General features: G+C 48.0%; 8 protein-coding genes across 11 annotated transcripts; 4 read left to right on the top strand and 4 right to left on the bottom strand.

Moving 5' to 3' along the window:
• Positions 1-71: 71 nt before the first annotated feature.
• LOC120447162 lies at positions 72-5,422 on the bottom strand. Of its 3 annotated transcripts, none has more exons than XM_039628616.2 (4): positions 4,694-5,422; positions 2,474-2,626; positions 1,812-2,051; positions 72-1,647 (listed from the first exon to the last, which is right to left on the bottom strand). In XM_039628616.2, exons 2-4 carry the CDS (start codon positions 2,534-2,536, stop codon positions 508-510), a joined length of 1,443 nt encoding a protein of 480 aa, XP_039484550.1. In that variant the 5' UTR covers positions 2,537-2,626; positions 4,694-5,422; the 3' UTR covers positions 72-507. The 3 variants fall into 3 exon arrangements, with proteins under 3 accessions (XP_039484550.1, XP_039484551.1, XP_039484549.1); XM_039628617.2 differs by having other exon boundaries at positions 5,263-5,422; XM_039628615.2 differs by lacking the exon at positions 4,694-5,422 and having other exon boundaries at positions 2,474-2,715.
• Positions 5,423-5,802: 380 nt separating this feature from the next.
• LOC120444408 (protein rigor mortis) lies at positions 5,803-12,679 on the bottom strand. The gene is made up of 9 exons (XM_039624029.2): positions 11,126-12,679; positions 10,759-11,071; positions 10,539-10,701; positions 10,323-10,476; positions 7,125-8,032; positions 6,902-7,067; positions 6,692-6,842; positions 6,377-6,634; positions 5,803-6,314 (listed from the first exon to the last, which is right to left on the bottom strand). Exons 1-9 carry the CDS (start codon positions 12,552-12,554, stop codon positions 6,137-6,139), a joined length of 3,720 nt encoding a protein of 1,239 aa, XP_039479963.1. The 5' UTR covers positions 12,555-12,679; the 3' UTR covers positions 5,803-6,136.
• On the top strand, positions 8,364-10,531 carry LOC120444411 (cilia- and flagella-associated protein 206). Its single transcript, XM_039624034.2, has 3 exons — positions 8,364-9,084; positions 9,152-9,501; positions 9,556-10,531. Exons 1-3 carry the CDS (start codon positions 8,448-8,450, stop codon positions 10,297-10,299), a joined length of 1,731 nt encoding a protein of 576 aa, XP_039479968.1. The 5' UTR covers positions 8,364-8,447; the 3' UTR covers positions 10,300-10,531.
• A 257-nt stretch (positions 12,680-12,936) lies between the features above and the next one.
• On the top strand, positions 12,937-13,653 carry LOC120444419 (transcription factor MafG). Of its 2 annotated transcripts, none has more exons than XM_039624049.1 (2): positions 12,937-13,096; positions 13,159-13,653. In XM_039624049.1, exons 1-2 carry the CDS (start codon positions 13,064-13,066, stop codon positions 13,522-13,524), a joined length of 399 nt encoding a protein of 132 aa, XP_039479983.1. In that variant the 5' UTR covers positions 12,937-13,063; the 3' UTR covers positions 13,525-13,653. The 2 variants fall into 2 exon arrangements, with proteins under 2 accessions (XP_039479983.1, XP_039479981.1); XM_039624047.2 differs by having other exon boundaries at positions 12,963-13,096; positions 13,144-13,653.
• A 111-nt stretch (positions 13,654-13,764) lies between these two features.
• On the top strand, positions 13,765-14,569 carry LOC120444417 (mitochondrial inner membrane protease subunit 2). Its single transcript, XM_039624044.2, has 2 exons — positions 13,765-13,906; positions 13,966-14,569. The coding sequence occupies exons 1-2, from the start codon at positions 13,813-13,815 to the stop codon at positions 14,385-14,387; spliced, it is 516 nt and encodes a 171-aa protein (XP_039479978.1). The 5' UTR covers positions 13,765-13,812; the 3' UTR covers positions 14,388-14,569.
• On the bottom strand, positions 14,554-15,348 carry LOC120444414 (yrdC domain-containing protein, mitochondrial). The gene has a single exon (XM_039624040.2). It carries the CDS (start codon positions 15,346-15,348, stop codon positions 14,593-14,595), a length of 756 nt encoding a protein of 251 aa, XP_039479974.1. The 3' UTR covers positions 14,554-14,592.
• LOC120444420 (DNA-directed RNA polymerase III subunit RPC10) lies at positions 15,348-15,826 on the bottom strand. The gene is made up of 2 exons (XM_039624050.2): positions 15,609-15,826; positions 15,348-15,533 (listed from the first exon to the last, which is right to left on the bottom strand). Exons 1-2 carry the CDS (start codon positions 15,747-15,749, stop codon positions 15,348-15,350), a joined length of 327 nt encoding a protein of 108 aa, XP_039479984.1. The 5' UTR covers positions 15,750-15,826.
• Positions 15,827-16,080: 254 nt separating this feature from the next.
• Positions 16,081-17,899, top strand: LOC120444413 (DNA methyltransferase 1-associated protein 1). Its single transcript, XM_039624038.1, has 5 exons — positions 16,081-16,304; positions 16,366-16,755; positions 16,811-17,400; positions 17,458-17,612; positions 17,683-17,899. Exons 1-5 carry the CDS (start codon positions 16,204-16,206, stop codon positions 17,746-17,748), a joined length of 1,302 nt encoding a protein of 433 aa, XP_039479972.1. The 5' UTR covers positions 16,081-16,203; the 3' UTR covers positions 17,749-17,899.
• Positions 17,900-17,958: the final 59 nt, after the last annotated feature.

Genomic DNA, 17,958 nt, shown 5'->3' with positions numbered 1-17,958 from the left:
TGTATAATAATCAATGAATGTCAATGTCCATTTGTCGTCGATTCTTATAACTAGACTTGGGGATTCGTTGTAACCAAGATGCGAGCATTAAGTGCCTCTCTTGCTAGCTTCCACTGCTCTTTGCTCTTTGATGTTTGCTTGTTTTGGAAATATCTATTTCTATTTGTGAGAAGGCCAGATATTTCTCATTTTTATTTGCAAATACAATTATATCCCCATGGAGTCTCTTATTAAGTACACTTTTATTAGCAAATGGGTAGTGTTATTATTCATTAAGCAAATAACAACTGAATGCAGACCCATTGTAGCTAGAAATTGACTTGCGTATAAACGCGCTATACGATTCTCCCAGTGTAACGTTAGTCTACGAACTGAAACTGAGTTAGTTTGTGGCTCTTTGGTCGTTATTCCGAGGAATCTCATTCTAGATCGAGCATGTCCTACAACTAGTGAGCTTAACCTAAACGCTGACTGATGATCGATTGGGATCCGGAACCAAAAACGAACTCAAAGTGCCACATCGCGGTACTTCCGGTAGTCGTCGGATTCGTTGCCCAAGGACAACTTGCTGTTGGCCGTGATGTACGGATTGGCGTAGTTGGCGTAGCCAAAGCCACCATAATACTGCATCTGCTGGCTGTGCGTGGAGCCACGTCGCTGCATCGGTTGGGCTAGAACGGTGCCGGCGAATCCGCCAGTGGAACTGCAATTGGATGGCCTGCGGTAAATGCCGCCTGGCTGTGGGTGGTGCAACTGCTGCTGCTGCTGTTGCTGGTGCAGCAGCATGGCCAGGTAGTACTGCTGCTGCTGCGTGTAGTTCTGGAGGAGATTGTTGCCGTAGGCTGTCAGATCGTTCTGCACCTTGCTGATCCCGTCGAGATTTTCCAGGGAGACGCAATTCCGCGACAGTTTACCCTGTGGTGGCTGTTTGTGTGTGCCGCGTGGACGATGGTGGTTCCTCTGCTGTGCTGGCGGCGGTGTCAACTGCTTGGGTTCGATGGAGCAATAAATGGGATCGTTGCTGGTGGAACCAATCAGCGAAGGCGGCGATGGCCTGTGTGAATCCTGCAGATTGTTCTTCAGATCGTCGATGGTGATGTTGAAGTACTTGGCGTTTTTGTCCTCCGTATCGAGCACATGTCGTGGATTGTACATTCCGGGTAGAGTGCAGCGCAGATCCATCAGGGACTGGGCGCGATGACCACCACTTGCTCCACCTGCTCCGCCGCGCTGCATCAGTGTGGCATTGTTGAACTGCTGCGCCAAAGCGGGCGCAAACATGCTGGCATTGAATTCGTTCTGCGAGCCAAATGCTTGACTGCCTCCACACTGATTGTTCATGCCCAATCCCAATCCTGGTCCCAGTGGCAACTTAGAAGCTGTTTCATCGCACAGCTGGTAGCCGGCATTCTCGAATCCACTCAGGCGCTGGCTGGAGCGTCGGGAGTCCGCCTTGGTCATGGGTACACTGGGTGCTGGTGTTTGCAGGGAGAGCCTGGTTGCCAATCCCTGGAGCTGACTCAGCACCTGGGTCTCCCGTCGCCACCTGATGCCCGTGGGAATCACACAGATCAGGGCAAAGCAGTTGATGATGAGGCGAATCAGATAAGAGGTGAGCTCCGTCAGTCCGTGCACAGATTGCAGTCCCTGGTGTTGAAATATTATAATCGTATTTGAAACGGTTTCAGTTTTAGGATTTATAAATAAGTGGCTAATAAACTTTGTAATTAACTGGGATGTTTCCGTGTTAGAGAATTTATTAACCAACTAACAATTAACAGTGTAAGGATCTAGTCATAAATTCCACTTACCCAGTGCTGTGTGGTCATGATCATGACAAAGACCAGCTCGGGAATCGAGAGTAGACCAATGATGCCCGACCACGCGAACAATGGCCAGCAGAGTCCGCTGACCAGGCCGTGGATGAGGATCGTGGTGGCCACGAACATGACAAAGTAGAGCGAGCAGAGCGTGTAGGCGGCGAAGGGCAGTTCGCCGTGGGCCTCCAGTATCCACGAGACCTCACACGAGAAGGCGCCCAGATAGACGATCTGTGGGTAAGCGAGATCGCAATGGGAAGAGAAATGGAAATTAGCCGAGATTCGCAGAAGAAAAGCGAAAACATAAATCAGATGATGGCAGCCAGAGATGTAGATAGATGCACAAAAAAAAAAAAAAAACATAAACATAAAAACCGGAGACAACTTTGCTCCGCAACCATCAATCAATCAATTAATGAGCTCCCACCTCTCCTCCCTCAACGAATTGGTCGGTTGCCTGGCCTGTCAGCTTGGTCAGCAACAAAAAAGAGATGAAATTTTTACATTTGCGCAAAAGACGATTTCATTTCATTTTCACTTAATGGAGCAGAAAAGTTTTCACGCTGATAACGGTAACGGACAGTCCGACGGACAGACAGACAAAGATATAGTGAGTTTGAGAGATGGAGGCGATATGGTGAAGATATACTTACCAGCAGTAGAACCGCAACCACGCAGCAGATAATGAATAGATTCGCCTTTATGAAGCGCTCCATAATGCGATCGTTCCAAAAGTTTTGTATGCTATTGCCGCTGCCCGGCGGCCGCTTCTTCAATGAGGACGGCGACTGCTTTTCACTGGCCTTCTGATAATTCATTATTCGTGTTATTCGGTTGCGGTTGTGGTGGAGGAAATGTGTGAATGCGGTTTTTCGAGAGAAATTATGCTGGCTAGCGGGAGGGTGGCGGCCTTGCTTCCCCTTTTTGAAAGGAGGAGGAGGAGGCCAGTAGTGCGATACGATGCGATGCGTTGTGTTCTAGTTCTAGTTATGTTCGAATGGGTTTCGAGTCCAGACCGCTTGTGGGTTGAATGAAAGCGTTAAGCGGCCCAATTGAGCGGTGTCATGCTAGGTTGGTGCTGAAATGAGAATTCCGAGATGAAATGCGATGAGATGCGTCCAGTTCGATACAGCTCGGAACAAAAGACTTAGGCAACGAACTTGTTTTTGGCTGCTACACATATGTGTACGCGCGCATACAAACCAAAACACTAACAAACAAACAAACCACAGCAGTGTACCACTCTCAGTCAGTCGGCTAACGGACTGTGCTATATAATTTAGAAGATTTTCACTTTTCTACACAGCCAGTTCGTGGTCCAACTCTTTTGTTTGCTCGGCCGAGCAAATATTTGACCCTAAACAAATGGTGTCGCGTGCTAAGAGGGAAGCTTCTGGTTAAGTGCTGACTGAAACTGTTTGCCTCTTGCTATTTTACAAGTCACCTTATGTCATGACAACTGAATTCGCAAGCTCGGCATTAGCTATCCTATTAATCAATTACACTGTGCTGCCAAATTTATGTTTATAACCTAGTCGTTAAGTTTAGACAACAAAACTTAAATTGAAACTTTAAGCAACTAAACAGGGATCTTAAAAGCAAAAGAAAAATCGAAAGTAAAATGTTTTCAAATGTTTTCAAATGAAATGTGAGACAATTAGCGTATGGAAGTTATTCGAATGATTTATTTCCACTCATTAAGAAAGCCGATTCAGTGGGTACTTGTAATGAAAAAAACCAGACCAATTATCCCATTGGCTGGCCCACGAAATCGTGTTGTGGAGTGTAAACAATTGAGATGCCTCGCCAACACATCACATCGCGGAGCCCAGTTATCCGCTTATTCGGATACGGTAATCCGCCCATAATAGACATCGTCATCAAAATAGAGGCGACGAACTTGTCGACTCAATGTCGTCAGCACGCAGGTGCGCCGCGCTCATCATGCTCATCATTCTCTGCGATTATGATGATGATGATGTTGAGGATGATGAGGATCATAGTCATCGAAGGCGTATCCATGGGTTTGGCTGCGTGCTCTTGGTCTTGCGCCCCAAAAAAGGAGCGACGCACCGGATATGCGCACCTTAAAGTGTTGGGGCGGCAAGCTTGCCCCATTGACATTCCACCGACGTTGCAAGTCAAGACCCCGATCACCAGCTTTTTCCTCAGCCACTGTGGATGTGGGTATGGCGCTGAATGTGGCTGTGGCTGTGTTTGTGACTTTCTTCAATGGCCGGAAAGAATTGCAAGCCAAGTTTGTTTTATTGCTAATTAGCTGGACACACACTCATTCTCGCTGGGCTGTCCGGTTTTTCGGGGGCAATGCTGTAGTAATTTTCATAAACGGGTTTTCGACGGCGATCGACCACCATTTATTAGCACTCAGCGCCGGGAAAAGGTGGCAAGCGATTTCGCAGCGCCCTTGACTGAGTGCCACACCCATTCCGCGGCGAGGATTACGAAATTATGCAGATCCAACATGCATAATTTCAGTGAACCCGCTGGGACCGAAAAAATGCGAGCAACATTTCAAAATATTTTGCATTGTCTACCCCGCCGTCTCGGCCAATTAAATTAATTTCATTTCATTTCGTTATTGTTAACCATGCGAGTTCAATAGCATAAGTGCAACAATGAATAACAGTGGATGCGAATGCATGAATAGGCAACAATGCAGCGGTAAAGTTATGCAAATTGTTATTATGAAGTCGCAGCAAAATCGAAATGGAATCGAAATGAAAAGGCCAATCCAATGCGTTGCCGCTATGCTGCGCCGTGTGCGTTTCAAAATGCAATCAGCTATTATATGTTTATATTATGGATATGGATATGGATATCCAGCATATGTATCGATGCGCTGTAAAATGTACCTTTCACTTCGCATTATGATTATTATTGCAAGCGATCCATCCATCCATCCCAAGCAGTTACAACAGGCTCAAGAAATACCAAAAACTAAATGAACAATAAGCGCGGCTCGTAGAAATTATCAGTCAAGCAAGAAATGTTTTCTCAGCGACGCACTCACACACGCGGGCCAACGAAATTGTTTAGCGTTGAGTCACACAGCGTAGTACAAATTGTTGAAAAGATTCGAAGCTGTCGCTCATGCAAATTGCGTCGCCCGACCGACGACGACTTTAATGGGGCACGGTAAAGTCAGCCAGCCACACACAATACAACACTACAAAATCACCGCCATCAGCAACCCAAGCAGCTCGTGATTCTTGGCACTTTTACTGCGCGCACAAATTAAATAAAGAGCGTAGAACGCGTTTGCCAGCGTTTGTAGTTTGTCGTCTCATCGCAAAAGCGAAATGTGCTCGCATGCAATTATATATTTTGATTGTTATTTAATTGTACAACGGTTAGGCCACCAGCACCAGGTCAAGTCAGAGTTGACGGACGTGAGAATGGTCGATATGTGTGGGTCACTCACTTCGTAACGTGCCGCGCTAACGGTACGGCTCGGCTACGCTTCAACTTGGCGCGCTCGCAAACGGTTAAAAGTGAAATTCGAAAGACTGAGGAAACGAACTTCGCTCGCCGAACGACTCTGCGAGCACTGCGTCGGCAACGGCGTCTGTTTGGCAACTGAAGAGCACAACAGCCGCTTCCAGCACAGAGCTCTGGAGTTTTGCTCTTGCCTGTCGTTTGTTGATTTAAATTTTTCTGTTGGTTTCGTTTGTTTTCGCTGCCGCTGCCACTGCTGCTGCTGCTGCTGCTATTGCTATTGCTGCTGTGCAGCAAGTTCAGGCGCCCTGACTCTTGTTCCAACAATTAAAACTTAATTCCAAAACTGGCAATGATGCTGTCGGCGGGCTGGGGAACCCGGCCATTTGCATAATTTGATGCCAAAGCCCAGACAAAAATGAGGCCTAACGGTCATAGTTTTTGTTTTGGGCCAGCTTTTACGCCTGATAACTGATGGTTACTGGCCGCCGAAACAGCTGCTCGTTCTAATTAAAGCTCGCTGGGGTTTCTTTTTCTCTCGTTTTCGTTTATTCGAAATTCAATTTGTGTGTGTTTACTAGCTATTGTGCCGTTGATATATGTATCTTGTATTCTTTTCCTTTCTCGAGGGTAAATTAAATTAAAATAAAAGTATTCCAAAGGCAACATAAATCAGTTTCAATTCCACTCAGTCTCTGGCTATCTAGGTATGAAAACAAATCACATTCATGGAAAACATTTTTAAATGCCTAGCTAATAGATAATAGCTTCATGATTGTTTCAGGGTATTTCAAATGAGTTACACTAGTACAGCCTGTTTCAGCTAAAACTATGCTTACAAAATATTGTTGATTTAAGGCTTAATGCTCGGCAGTGGATCCATTGTGGATCGGCTCATTGGGAGCACAACCATCTAGAACGCCGCCCAGCTGGCCAATCCGTTTGATTTGGTTCATTAGCTCGGCAATTTCCGGAGTGCAATTGCGGAATTTCCGCAAATATGAGTAGCCGCGCAGCATCTCATTGTCCAGAACGCATCTGTACGGAAATTTAGAAAAGATGTTTAAATATTTATTTTAGGTTTAGCTTTAGTCACTTACATCAGAGCAGCGGCCGCAAAGTTGCCTGTCCCCTCCAGATGCTCGAGCCACTGGTTAATTATGGTTTTGATCAGGGGATCCGTGGCCGGCAAGCAGATGCGCGCATGCACAAGGGCCTCTTTATAGTACTCATTGGCCAGGAACAGATTGATGGCTTCCAACTGCATTCCCAGGCTAAACAGATACGTAGCTGCGTGCATAATGAAGCCCTTTTCCTCCATCTGCTTGGCATAGGCGCGACAGCAGTCCTGCCAAAGTCTGCACAAAATAACAACGACAGTGAAACACATTTTTAATAAAAGCGCGAACACTTACGTAAACGACACGGAGGGAGCCACCGAGAGATGCCATTCGGTGAGCGTCTTGTTGGCCATATGTTGCTCAAGCTCTTCGCGCAATTTAAACGTGGACATGGCCAGGCAAAGTGGAGCTATGTCTTTAGTGTTTGAATGCTTCAAATTGGTCACTGAAATATCATCTATATTTTTAAAATTTGGAATGCTACAAGTTAGTAAGCTAACTCACACTCGGCCGCAATTAGCTCCTTGGCCATCACCTTGGTGCTAAACAGCTTCGACATGAGCACCGACTTGTCGATCTTGGCAGCGTCTTCCGTAAGAACAATGGCCAGCTTCTCAAGGGCACTTTTGTTGAGCTCCTTCTGGGTAAGGCAAAGACAGGTGCGGCTATGCTGTGGGCAAAATCGTTATTGGGTTTCAGTTATTTCAGGACCATATTTATAACTTACTGTGAGAAAACTGTCTGGTGTCTGTTTGGCCTCCAACTCCTTGCACTTTGGACACTCCTTGCTATTTCGATTCTTATGCTCTTTGTCCAGGCTGAGTGCTTCTAGCATCTCTTCTACGGCAGTGTCTTTCAGGCATTTATCTTTGAGAGGATTATCAATAGCTGCAGTTACTGACACAGTGATTTTCTTCTGATCCTTGCTAGCTCCGTCAGCTTCGAGTTTAACCGCTGCTTTGCGCTGATCCCGCCGCTGTCGTTTCTTTTCAGCCGCTGTGAGAACTGGAGCGTAAGGCTGAGTCAGCGATTTGCTGGCCCACTTAACGTTCAACAGAGCATCCACCTTCGGACAGATGCTTTTCTCGTCGCTTTCCAAGGCGTCCTTGATGTCAATTAGCTCTACGGAGAGCGCTTTTCCCGAGCACATAATAATGTTCTCGTTGGTGGGCAAAAACATTCCACACCACATGGGGCAGTGGTAGGTGATGGTTAGCGGTGGCTTCTCTGGCGCGTTGCAGTTCCACAGACACACCTTTCCCTCGATGTGGAAACTAAGCAGCAAGTGCTTCTGGGCATGGCTCCATTTGAGCGAGGTAATCGACGCCTTCTCCGCGTTTGCCGTAAATGTGTGAAGCGTTTTCCAGTTGCGCTCCGTGGGCTGGAACTCCATCACGAACACGGATTTTTCGTTGCCCGCCACTGCAAACTTATTGCTGTCCAGCGGGCACCAGGCTATATCGGTCACATACCGAGCAAGCAACGCAGATTGACGGATAAATGGTGTCCACGACTTCTCCATACCCGAATCTCGCTCATGGAGCTGCAGCAGGCCATCATCGGTGCCAACAAAAAGGAACGAATCCCGGACGCTGAGGTAACTGGGTCGGGAAATGCAGTTCACAACTGTGGCCTCTGTAAGAAAATAGGAGTGGTATATTTTTAATTAATTAATTCAAATATACTTGAAACAAATGAGTAATCTTTGATTAGATTTTACTTTACATACTGAAGCTAACTTAAACAACAATTAAATCTAGCCAGAATGACGAAAAACTCTTTGTTTAAAGTCTATTGTTCTCTTTTAGGTCCAAACTCTTTTGTGTGACCATTGTAGTGATTTGTGGGAAACAATTAAAACAAGCTTAAAAGGTCTCCGAAACTAAAAGCTCGATGGCACGAGTAATTGGCGCTACTTTAAGAAAATGAAATCGATTAAACTGTAGCCAAGGGCAACAATACTAACAAGTATCAAAAACTTAGCAAGCAATCACGTTACACACTTCCTTTCATCGAAATAAATTCAATTGTTCTGTTAAATAAACATAAAATGCCGCGGCACAAAACTCTAGTGAGCATTGGTCATCGCATTATGAAGCGATTCCATCAGTTGGATCTGCGGGTCGACAAGGAGTTCGTCATCTACATGGTTCATCTGCTGGCGCGAGATCGGCGCAAAGGTCTGCTTAAGTGCGACCTCAATAAGCCCACCGCCTGTGCCATTGAGTCGTTCGTAAATACAATCGTGGATAGCTATGTGAATTCGAAAGATTGCACTATGGCCAACATGAAGATGGCTTGGGTAATGAAAAATGGAGTAACGATAGACCTGGAATACGTCAAGAAGCAGTACGAGGAGAAGTTCCAAACGGAACTGCAGCTGCTCATCAAGGATATCCTTCAGTATCCAGAGACTTGCAGTAAATTGCAGCTGGACCAGCTCTTCGCAAAGATGCAGGTCTTCATAGTCGTCTGCTACAATCTGGGCTCACCCAAGAACCATGTTCTCCTTAAGCTGACTGCCCAGGCTCTCAACAGCGTCATCGGCCGAAGTGACCTGCAGAACTATGTGCTGAAGAAGAAGTACCATCGGCTAGAGTATCTTCAACGCTTGTCGGCCACCGTGGGCGGCATTGTCATCTATAACAACGATGGCCCAGATGGAGATCGAGAGAATGTAAGAAGTGGTACGTGATTATAGGGGAAACCAATTCAGATTGCAGCCTTTAATTCTTAATTCTGTACACTTCTTAGTGGTTGATGATCTGGAAATGGCCCAGAAGAACACGGAAGCCGCCTTTGCAGACAGCATGGGGCGGGCGGTCAAGATGCAGTCCACTTGCCAGGCGGCCCTTGATGAACTCATTAATATAGATCATAAGGACGAGACCTTGACCTACCGAGTGCCTCTCGAGCACCTGGATCGGCTGAACCAGTTTTCGGTGACCTACTTTATGCTACACCGCTGTCTGACGACTTTGAACGAACATTACCAGAAGACAGTGTACCTAATTGAAGTAGAGCAAAAGCGATATCAATGTGTGATCTGTAAGATTGACGATACCCTGTCCATGCGCACCGCCATTGATTCGGAGCTCATATTTGTAAGTGAAGTATTAATTTCTGTGGGAATAACTCTAATTTCGCTGCGCTTTCAGCCGCACTTTGTGTACCTCTCTCAGGTGTGGGGGAATCTGAGCAACTTCCTGAACCACATTGTTGAATTAAACAAGCTGAGAGATCAGGTGGAGGCACTGGTGGTCGACGACTTAATGACCTTGACAAAAGCTACAATTGCCGAGCTGCAGGCGCTTCATAAGCGGATAAAGAAGCCTAAGGTCTGCACCTTTGAGGAGCGCATGGATGCCGTGAAGGAGCTGCAGACCGATGGCAATTTTTGCAAGCTCAATAAGGCAGATATAAAAGAGTTTTGCTCTCTAGCCATGACGATTACCAACGGCCTGCTTATGCCGGCCCAGGTGACCAGAAAACTGTGCTCCAACGTGGACATAACATTTGGTTTCCGGGACCCAAGATACGCTCGATTCGCGGAGCTACGATTCGAGCCTTTCATAGCCGCCTTCAGAAAAGTTGTTTTCAACAATGCCAACCTAGCCCTGCTGTTCAAACTGGACGATGCGCTGATTGAGCAGGAACTGCAGGATGTGATAGTTGAGCCACCGAAGCAGACAGATTTTCAGGGTCAAACAGAAATGGTCGTCACCAACGACCTATCGCCAGCCAACTGGATAAACGTAACGTGGAATGCGTGGGACTATCACCGGGAAACAATCCACTTGGCCAATATACGTAAGCAGCAGACCAACGACTCGCAGACCAATATTAGTTACGGAAGGCGCAATGCACAGAATCAAACCTACAACTGTCGGCAACATAAGTAATTGGGCACAAAACATATACTCACCGGTTTTGGATTTGCTTAAGTCGAAAAACCCTAGCACACGATTCACGATAAAGTATATAAAGTGGTCCTGCCACACCAGGGAGTATACTTCTTTCTTGTGCGGCGTCCGTAAGTGGGTCTTCACTTTCATGCGCTCCACATCAAGGATGCCCACCTGTTGTTGAGTTAGGTATTTCATTTCAGTATCAAATAAAGCCGATATAATCAAAGCCATACCGTTCCATCGAAGGTGCCAAAGGCCAGTTCCAAGCAGTTGGGACTCCAAGCCAGGCAGTAGACGTTGCTGGACACATAAACGCTGTCGATGGGCAAGCAGCTGGTGGAGAGCTTCGATATATCAAAGAAGGCCACGCGGCGATCCGAGCAACCCAACGCGATTCTAATCGAGAAAAAGTTCAATAACATCCAAGCTGGGATTATAATCACATTAGCTTACTTGTTCATATCATCTGGGCACTCGGCCATCGCTCGCACTCCAAATGCCACTGTTCCGTAAAAGGCAGCCACCCGGCCAGTTTGAGGATTCATCATTCCAATCTGGCGATTGTTTCGGCACAACCATATCATCTCTTTGCTAGAGTCACAGGCAAAGGACACGATGTCCTGCAAATGGCAGCTGTGGGATTTGTCCTTGCTGATCTTGTAGCGAAGCATCTTTCGGTCGAACTCCACTGACCAAAAGAATAACTGATGGCGACTCAGGGAAACAATGACCTGGTCGTTCAGCCAGTAAACGTTGTTAAGCTTGCCTGAAAAGATCAAAGTTAAATGATGGCTTTCAATGGTTTTTCTCTTCCACCTACCTGCCGCCTTGCTTTTGCTGTAGTTCTTGCCAGCATGCGCCCCCGTATTGGTATTCCAGATCATCATCACCTCATCTCCATCAATGGACACGAGCAGCGTTTCCAGGCGAGCGCTGTTCACGGATGTCGAGCTGATGGTCTCCGTGCTGATGGCCGGCACCACTTGGAGATTACTCTGCGGCTCAGACTTGGTCTGCGGTGTTCCTGACGCATGCACCTCGGCCTGATGGTAGATGTGGTGCAGCACTTCTCTTTTGGGCTTTGCTGCCTCGCCATCCACGATCACGGCATCATCACTGGACGAGCTGTACTGGATGACCTCGAGACTGCCCTCGGTTGAGTCACTGGCATCGTGCTTGTTGCTATTGGTGCTGGCATCGCTTAATGGACCCGTGGGCTTTGTGGGCTCGCAGTCCTTCAGGGTGACCTCCACATGCTGCGTTTTCTCCTCCTGGCGACTGGCCAAGAGATCGGCTTTTACACTCTCGCAGGCTTCAACAAAATCCAAGACAGCGGCACCGGTTGGCTTCTCCAGGCCTACAAAGCCTCCGCCGCAATCTTCAGAGGACTTTCGACGATCAGCTACAGGTGCTCCGAACTCACACTCTAAATGATCAAAGTTGTATATGTCGAAGGGGTCGTCGGATTCGGCTGCCCTGGATTTGGTCAGTGGTGGTGGCTTTGACTTGGGTTTCTCCTTCTGGGCTCCATTTCGGCTTCGCCACTCTTCAGCTCTCGATGCCAGATCGTTAATGAGCTCGTCCTGCGGAGCAAGCACCTCCCGCCAGGTCAAGCCACAGATGGGCGCTTTGTGGCCGTGAAACTTGTAGACGATGTTCATCTTTCGCAGATCGCAGACCAGCACATTGCCCATTGCCGTTCCCACGGCAAACAAATTGTCATTGTAGGGGGAACAACGCACCATTGTGAGCTGGTGATTTCGGGGCGAGATGAAAGTGGGACGACGACAGTAGGTGTTGGAAGCCACACAATAGATGACCAGGTCGCTGGCGTCCATGGACAAAATGTTACCGTTGGCCAGGTAGCTCATCAGCACGGAGTTGGTGGTATGGTGCACGCCGCGCACATCTCGCGCCTCGTGCTGATGCTGATGAGCCTTGTGCCCGATGACGGCTTCGCCCAATGCGCAGTCCCATACCTGAACACTTAGATCGTCGCCCACAATGGCAAACGGTTTGGTCGGACCACCGTTGCCCACGCCCCACATGGGACTTACATCCAGGGCCAGAATGTTGATCCGCGTCGACATGGTCACCACTTGGGGCTGCTCTCCGTTTGCCGGTGGAGCGGATATGTAGTTGATGCAGCGAATGCCGGCATACAGCAAACCGCCGTCGGGAGCGGCAGCTGCCAAAGATACGTTGCCCGGCGGTGTTGGCACATTGTGGTACATCACCTGTGAGTTCATGGCGAGCGATAAGGACTTGACATCGGCAGGATAAAGTAGTATTTCCCGCTAACTGTTGGCGTCGTTAAGGGAAAAAACTTTGCACAAGCTGCTAGTGTTAGACAGCTTTGTTGGCTTTATCAGCGCTGCCACCTTTTTGAAGAGCAGCATGCACGGAAGTGAAAAGTTAATACAAATTATTATTTGTTTTAGGCTTTACACATTATACATCACATTTTGTTACTTATGAACTTTTATTTGTAACAACATTTAAGACCTGCTTTATAAGTAATTTAATAATATATATAAATGCTTATTGCTTGAGACCCTAAAATAGGGTTTTCGTTAGCTTAAGTTTGTTTAAATTACCCGCTTTAGTCTTTCTGTCTATCTGGCAACTCTTAAACATTTCCTGTGAATGGCCACCAGCAGGTAGAGAAGAAGAAGACGCACAATAACAACGCAAAAAAAGGTAGAAAAATCTAGCAAATTGTAAACGTAGCCGTAAAAATAAAATATAGCCAGCAAAAATGGAAGCAAAGCGTGAGAGAAAGTCATCCCTGGTACGTACATTGAAAATATATTGAAAGAGGAAAGAAAACGCTGATAGAAGTGCGATTTTCAGGCCCCACTTTCGCCATGTCCCATTCCGGATATTACCGATGACGATTTGGTGAGCATTTCAGTGAGGGATCTTAATCGGACCCTCAAGATGCGTGGTCTGAACCGCGAGGAGATCGTCCGGATGAAGCAGCGCCGGAGAACTTTAAAGAATCGCGGATACGCCGCCAGTTGCCGCATCAAGAGAATCGAGCAGAAGGACGAACTGGAGACTAAGAAGTCGTACGAGTGGACGGAACTGGAGCAGATGCACGAGGACAACGAGCAGGTGCGCCGTGAGGTCTCCAACTGGAAGAACAAGTACAAGGCGCTGCTGCAGTTCGCCATCCAGAACGAGATTCCCATTCCAAGCGAGCTGGAAGGCTGCTGAACGAAACGATTTGCCCAGTCACATTCCTGTTTCTGTCAAAATTTCAATAAACCCCAAATGAAAACACCTGTAACTAAAGTACAATAGCTGGCAAATACCCTTCTGTAATAAAAGTAATCTGCTCAAGAAGCCCTGTATTGCGTTCATTGAAGCACCCTGTATTTAGCATAAACAAAACCCGTGTCGGCGCTCGCTGCGAATGCCAAAAGATCCGGAACGCACAAGGAACTCGGCAAACGGCTGGTTATGTATTCATCTCGATAGCTCCACGCTCCAACCAGTTCATCCATGGCATTTCGCTTCTTTGGCAAGTCCTTGCTGTACGCCCTGCCCCTGGGCGTCACTTTCCTGGACTGCGTTGGCTATGTGGCCAGGGTGGATGGTGAGTCGTTCGCAGTTCATCCGTGCTAGTGTGGATAACCCATCCACGACATTCCACAGGCATCTCCATGCAGCCCGCTCTCAATCCCGTGCCGGATGAAAAGGACTATGTGTTCCTTCTTCGCTGGGGCACCCACAACAGTCAGGTGGAGCGCGGCGACATAATATCGCTAATTTCACCAAAGGATCCCGCCCAGAAGATTATAAAGCGCGTGGTGGGGCTGCAGGGGGACGTGGTCTCCACGCTGGGCTACAAGCACGAGATCGTTCGCGTTCCAGAGGGCCATTGTTGGGTGGAGGGCGACCACACGGGCCACTCCATGGACAGCAATACCTTTGGACCCGTCGCCCTCGGCCTGATGTCCGCGCGGGCAGTGGCCATCGTGTGGCCACCGGAACGCTGGCGAATGCTGGAGAACGAGCTGCCACGGCGCAGGAGGCCCATACAGGCCTCCAAGAACACCAGCAACTACTACAACTAGACTGACCATCTACTTGGCGGAGAGCCTGCTCCCAAGATAGTTCCAATTGTGTAAATACTTACAGAAATAACCATATATTTTATAATCAATTGTTGTGTTCCCCGCATGCGATGCAAAGTAGGATGTTCCAAAGTAAAAATTAAAGTTAAAAGCCAAAGAAACTGGATTACTTTTTAAATGAATTTATTTGGATAGCTCCTATTTACTAAAGTATTTTCCGTGCCCGGATACCGAACTCCTCCATTAGACTAAGCGTCGGCTTTAGAGCGACTCCGGCTCGCACAATTTCAAAGTAGCCAGGAGTGGCCAGGTCAATGACCGTGGAGGCCAGTCGTCGCTCCTCTGTCAGTCCGATCTGACCGGCATCAAAGACGGCTCCCAATTGGGGCCAAAGTGAGCGGAACTCGATAGCCTCCAGACTGCTGGGTGCACTGGACCGATTGGCACTGGTCAGGGCCAGAGGCTGCTCATGCCACACGGCGCAGAGGTCGCGCATGAAGTTGAAGTCCGGAATGCGTATGCCGATCTTGGAGGTGCTGGGATTAAGGAACCTGTTGCTCAGCTGGGCCGTTCGCTCGATCACAATGGTCAGGGGGCCCGGGAGCAAACGAGTTAGCAGCTCGTCGCTGAGATGGGCAGCCTGACCAAAGCGTCGCAGTGCCGCGATGTTGTGTACGCAGATCGCTACGGGCTTGTGCTCATCGCGGCCTTTAATCTCGTAGAGCCGCTGGATGGCAGTCTCGTTATTGGCATCGCAGGCCAGGCCATACACGGTATCGGTGGGCAGGGCAATCACCTGTCCACTTAGCAGGCACTGACGAGCCAACTGGAGAGCAGCCTCGTCTCCCACCGGACACACTGGAGTCCGCAGCTCGCTCGCTTGGTGCTGCATCCTGCTGGTTGTGTGGTGATGTTTGTATGCCTGGACAAGACGAAGGAGGGGCGTTTGAAGGCGGCGCATTAGTCTCGCCAGGTGTGGTTGCACTCGTGGTTGCAGCACTTGTAGAACGTGGTCATGGGCTCATCCGCCGACCGAGTCTGGATTTGCATGAAGTACGCCCGCTTATGGCTACAAGTCGGGCACTCTGCGTCCGTGGAGTCAACGTTTTCCCACGCTGCCTTGCCGCCCAGAACGTGATCCACCTCCTGCAAATACAAAACATTAGAGATATTTTCGAAAACACGTAGCAAATTGCATCATCTAGGGGGAAGTGATCTTACCTTGAGGCGAGGAAAGGTTTTCGCGGAGATCTTGCGCCTGATCTTCGATATGTACGGGCAGGTGTTGCACGTGAAGCGGTGGCAGTTGGTGTCCTCCTCAATAATCAATATATTTCCGCACGACGGGCAAAAAAACAACATAGTTTCGGAGAATCCGAATCCGCGTTGTTTAGTTTTATTTGATTTGAGCACGTTGAATCCTCAGCATGACCGTATTGATGTTGAAATATACCAAATCAAATCAACATTTTAAGCGGTTTTAGTTGATTTAAATTATTTTGTTTTAGAACTAGAAAAAAAGAATACAGTTTTATAATAATTTAAGTCATTTCAAAACATTTTTTAAATTGGTCGCATATTTTATTTTATACATTTATTGTGTTACTGCCGCCAATAACATAGCCCTAGCATATACTAAATGCCGGCTATTAAGTTATGGTATATGTTAAATTGTACGTATTTTCTGTCTTTTATTTTACGGTCATATTAATAGCATCTTTTAAGAAATTTTGTGCGTTTTGCAAAAAATATCAAAATAAACAATTTTTGCAAGACATTTGAGTTAAAATTGCTTACTAAATAAAACTAATAAATCATGTCGGCCGATGTGCGTGATATTCTGGACATGGAGCGTGCCAACACGCCCGAGGTGACAAGGGAGTCCTTTCTGGCCACCAAGAAGCGCAACTTTGAGCGGTAAACAATTGCATTCACATAAGTGCGATTCCCTAATTAACAAGGTTGTTAATCATGTCAGGACCAAGAATGCATCCCGTCGTCCGGAGGGAATGCATAGGGAGGTGTTTGCCCTGCTCTACACAGACAAGAAAGATGCTCCGCCCCTCCTGCCCACGGACACCGCTCTGGGAATCGGAGCTGGCTATAAACAGACGAAGGCCCGCCTGGGAATGAAGAAGGTGCGCAAGTGGGAGTGGGCACCCTTCTCGAATCCAGCGCGCAACGATTCAGCGGTATTTCACCACTGGAAACGGGTCACCGACAATTCGACCGACTATCCGTTCGCCAAGTTCAACAAGCAGCTGGAGGTGCCCTCGTACACGATGACGGAGTACAATGCCCACTTGCGGAACAATATCAACAACTGGAGCAAGGTGCAGACAGATCACCTATTCGACCTGGCCAGACGGTAGACTCCTACACCCCTTATTAGTAGCAAAAATTGTAAGCCATTTGTTTTGCAGGTTCGATCTTCGCTTCATTGTGATGGCAGATCGCTGGAATCGTCAGCAACATGGAGCGAAAACGGTAGAGGAGCTTAAAGAGCGCTACTATGAGGTGATAGCCCTGCTCGCTAAGGCCAAGAATCAGACGAGTGAGAAGAAAGTATTTGTTTATGATGCCGAGCACGAACGGCGCCGCAAGGAGCAGCTGGAGAAGCTGTTCAAACGCACGACCCAACAGGTAGAGGAGGAGCAAATGCTTATCAACGAAATGAAGAAGATCGAGGCGCGCAAAAAGGAACGCGAGCGCAAGACACAGGACCTGCAAAAGCTAATTTCCCAAGCGGATCAGCAGAATGAGCACGCATCGAATACGCCAAGCACTCGAAAGTACGAGAAGAAGCTGCACAAAAAGAAGGTTCACCAGCAGCCGCGTCCCTCCAAGGTGGACTCGGTGGTGAACGCCATTGAGATCGGTAGCAGCGGCATCAAGTTTGCCGACCTGCGTGGTTCCGGCGTCTCTCTGCGCTCGCAAAAGATGAAACTGCCGGCAAATATCGGCCAGCGCAAGGTGAAGGCCCTCGAACAGGCCATTCAGGAGTTTAAAGTTGGTGAGTCAAAGCGTTTCAAAACACGCTAGCTGGCGCTAATTGGCTTTCCCTTTGTAGATCCCGCACCGCCGCCCACGGAGGACATTTGCACCTCTTTCAACGAGCTTCGTTCCGATATGGTATTGCTCTGCGAGCTTCGCACCGCCCTGTCCACCTGCGTCTACGAAATGGAGAGCCTCAAGCACCAATACGAAGCCGCCTGCCCGGGCAAGGTAAGTCGCCAGACTACAGCAATGGCATATCAACCAGGGTGGCTAATTGGTTTTCCCTTAATCAATGCAGACACTGAACATCCCGCCCTCACTGGTGCCCATCAAGACCGAAGCCCTGGACAATAGCACAAATTAATTAAGTTAACGCGGCCCGTTTCCACTCAGATTCCCCAGACGCCGAAGTGTGTGCGGCGTGCTAATCATTGTAACCCGTTTTCCACTGTCCATATTTGTGCATTTGCGCTACTCCCAGTCCGCATGGGGAAATAAATGGATAAACAAGAAAATTGTTTTGCGGCACATTCAATGTGAAAATCAAATAGCCCACGGCCAACGTTGGCCAAGC

This window comes from Drosophila santomea, chromosome 2R, assembly GCF_016746245.2.
Source record: "Drosophila santomea strain STO CAGO 1482 chromosome 2R, Prin_Dsan_1.1, whole genome shotgun sequence".
NCBI classification, from domain to species: domain Eukaryota; kingdom Metazoa; phylum Arthropoda; class Insecta; order Diptera; family Drosophilidae; genus Drosophila; species Drosophila santomea.
Note: the sequence above shows the minus strand (reverse complement) of the source record. Positions and strands in the feature narration are given on the sequence as shown.

Excerpts from the sequence above, each read along its gene's own strand:
- LOC120444420 (XM_039624050.2), bottom strand. The coding sequence starts at position 15,749 with ATGTTGTTTTTTTGCCCGTCGTGCGGAAATATATTGATTATTGAGGAG. Across the intron at positions 15,534-15,608 it reads AAACCTTTCCTCGCCTCAAG|GAGGTGGATCACGTTCTGGG; the intron begins GTAAGATCACTT and ends TTGTATTTGCAG.
- LOC120447162 (XM_039628615.2), bottom strand. The coding sequence starts at position 2,638 with ATGAATTATCAGAAGGCCAGTGAAAAGCAGTCGCCGTCCTCATTGAAG. Across the intron at positions 2,052-2,473 it reads TGGTTGCGGTTCTACTGCTG|ATCGTCTATCTGGGCGCCTT; the intron begins GTAAGTATATCT and ends GCTTACCCACAG. Across the intron at positions 1,648-1,811 it reads TCATGACCACACAGCACTGG|GGACTGCAATCTGTGCACGG; the intron begins GTAAGTGGAATT and ends TTTCAACACCAG.
- LOC120444413 (XM_039624038.1), top strand. The coding sequence starts at position 16,204 with ATGTCGGCCGATGTGCGTGATATTCTGGACATGGAGCGTGCCAACACG. Across the intron at positions 16,305-16,365 it reads AAGAAGCGCAACTTTGAGCG|GACCAAGAATGCATCCCGTC; the intron begins GTAAACAATTGC and ends TAATCATGTCAG. Across the intron at positions 17,401-17,457 it reads CATTCAGGAGTTTAAAGTTG|ATCCCGCACCGCCGCCCACG; the intron begins GTGAGTCAAAGC and ends TTCCCTTTGTAG.
- LOC120444408 (XM_039624029.2), bottom strand. The coding sequence starts at position 12,554 with ATGAACTCACAGGTGATGTACCACAATGTGCCAACACCGCCGGGCAAC. Across the intron at positions 10,702-10,758 it reads TGCCCAGATGATATGAACAA|AATCGCGTTGGGTTGCTCGG; the intron begins GTAAGCTAATGT and ends TTTCTCGATTAG. Across the intron at positions 6,843-6,901 it reads GGAGCTAATTGCGGCCGAGT|TGACCAATTTGAAGCATTCA; the intron begins GTGAGTTAGCTT and ends ATGATATTTCAG.
- LOC120444414 (XM_039624040.2), bottom strand. The coding sequence starts at position 15,348 with ATGCGCCGCCTTCAAACGCCCCTCCTTCGTCTTGTCCAGGCATACAAA.
- LOC120444419 (XM_039624047.2), top strand. The coding sequence starts at position 13,064 with ATGGAAGCAAAGCGTGAGAGAAAGTCATCCCTG. Across the intron at positions 13,097-13,143 it reads GTGAGAGAAAGTCATCCCTG|AAGTGCGATTTTCAGGCCCC; the intron begins GTACGTACATTG and ends AAACGCTGATAG.
- LOC120444417 (XM_039624044.2), top strand. The coding sequence starts at position 13,813 with ATGGCATTTCGCTTCTTTGGCAAGTCCTTGCTGTACGCCCTGCCCCTG. Across the intron at positions 13,907-13,965 it reads CTATGTGGCCAGGGTGGATG|GCATCTCCATGCAGCCCGCT; the intron begins GTGAGTCGTTCG and ends GACATTCCACAG.
- LOC120444411 (XM_039624034.2), top strand. The coding sequence starts at position 8,448 with ATGCCGCGGCACAAAACTCTAGTGAGCATTGGTCATCGCATTATGAAG. Across the intron at positions 9,085-9,151 it reads TCGAGAGAATGTAAGAAGTG|TGGTTGATGATCTGGAAATG; the intron begins GTACGTGATTAT and ends TACACTTCTTAG. Across the intron at positions 9,502-9,555 it reads TTGATTCGGAGCTCATATTT|CCGCACTTTGTGTACCTCTC; the intron begins GTAAGTGAAGTA and ends CTGCGCTTTCAG.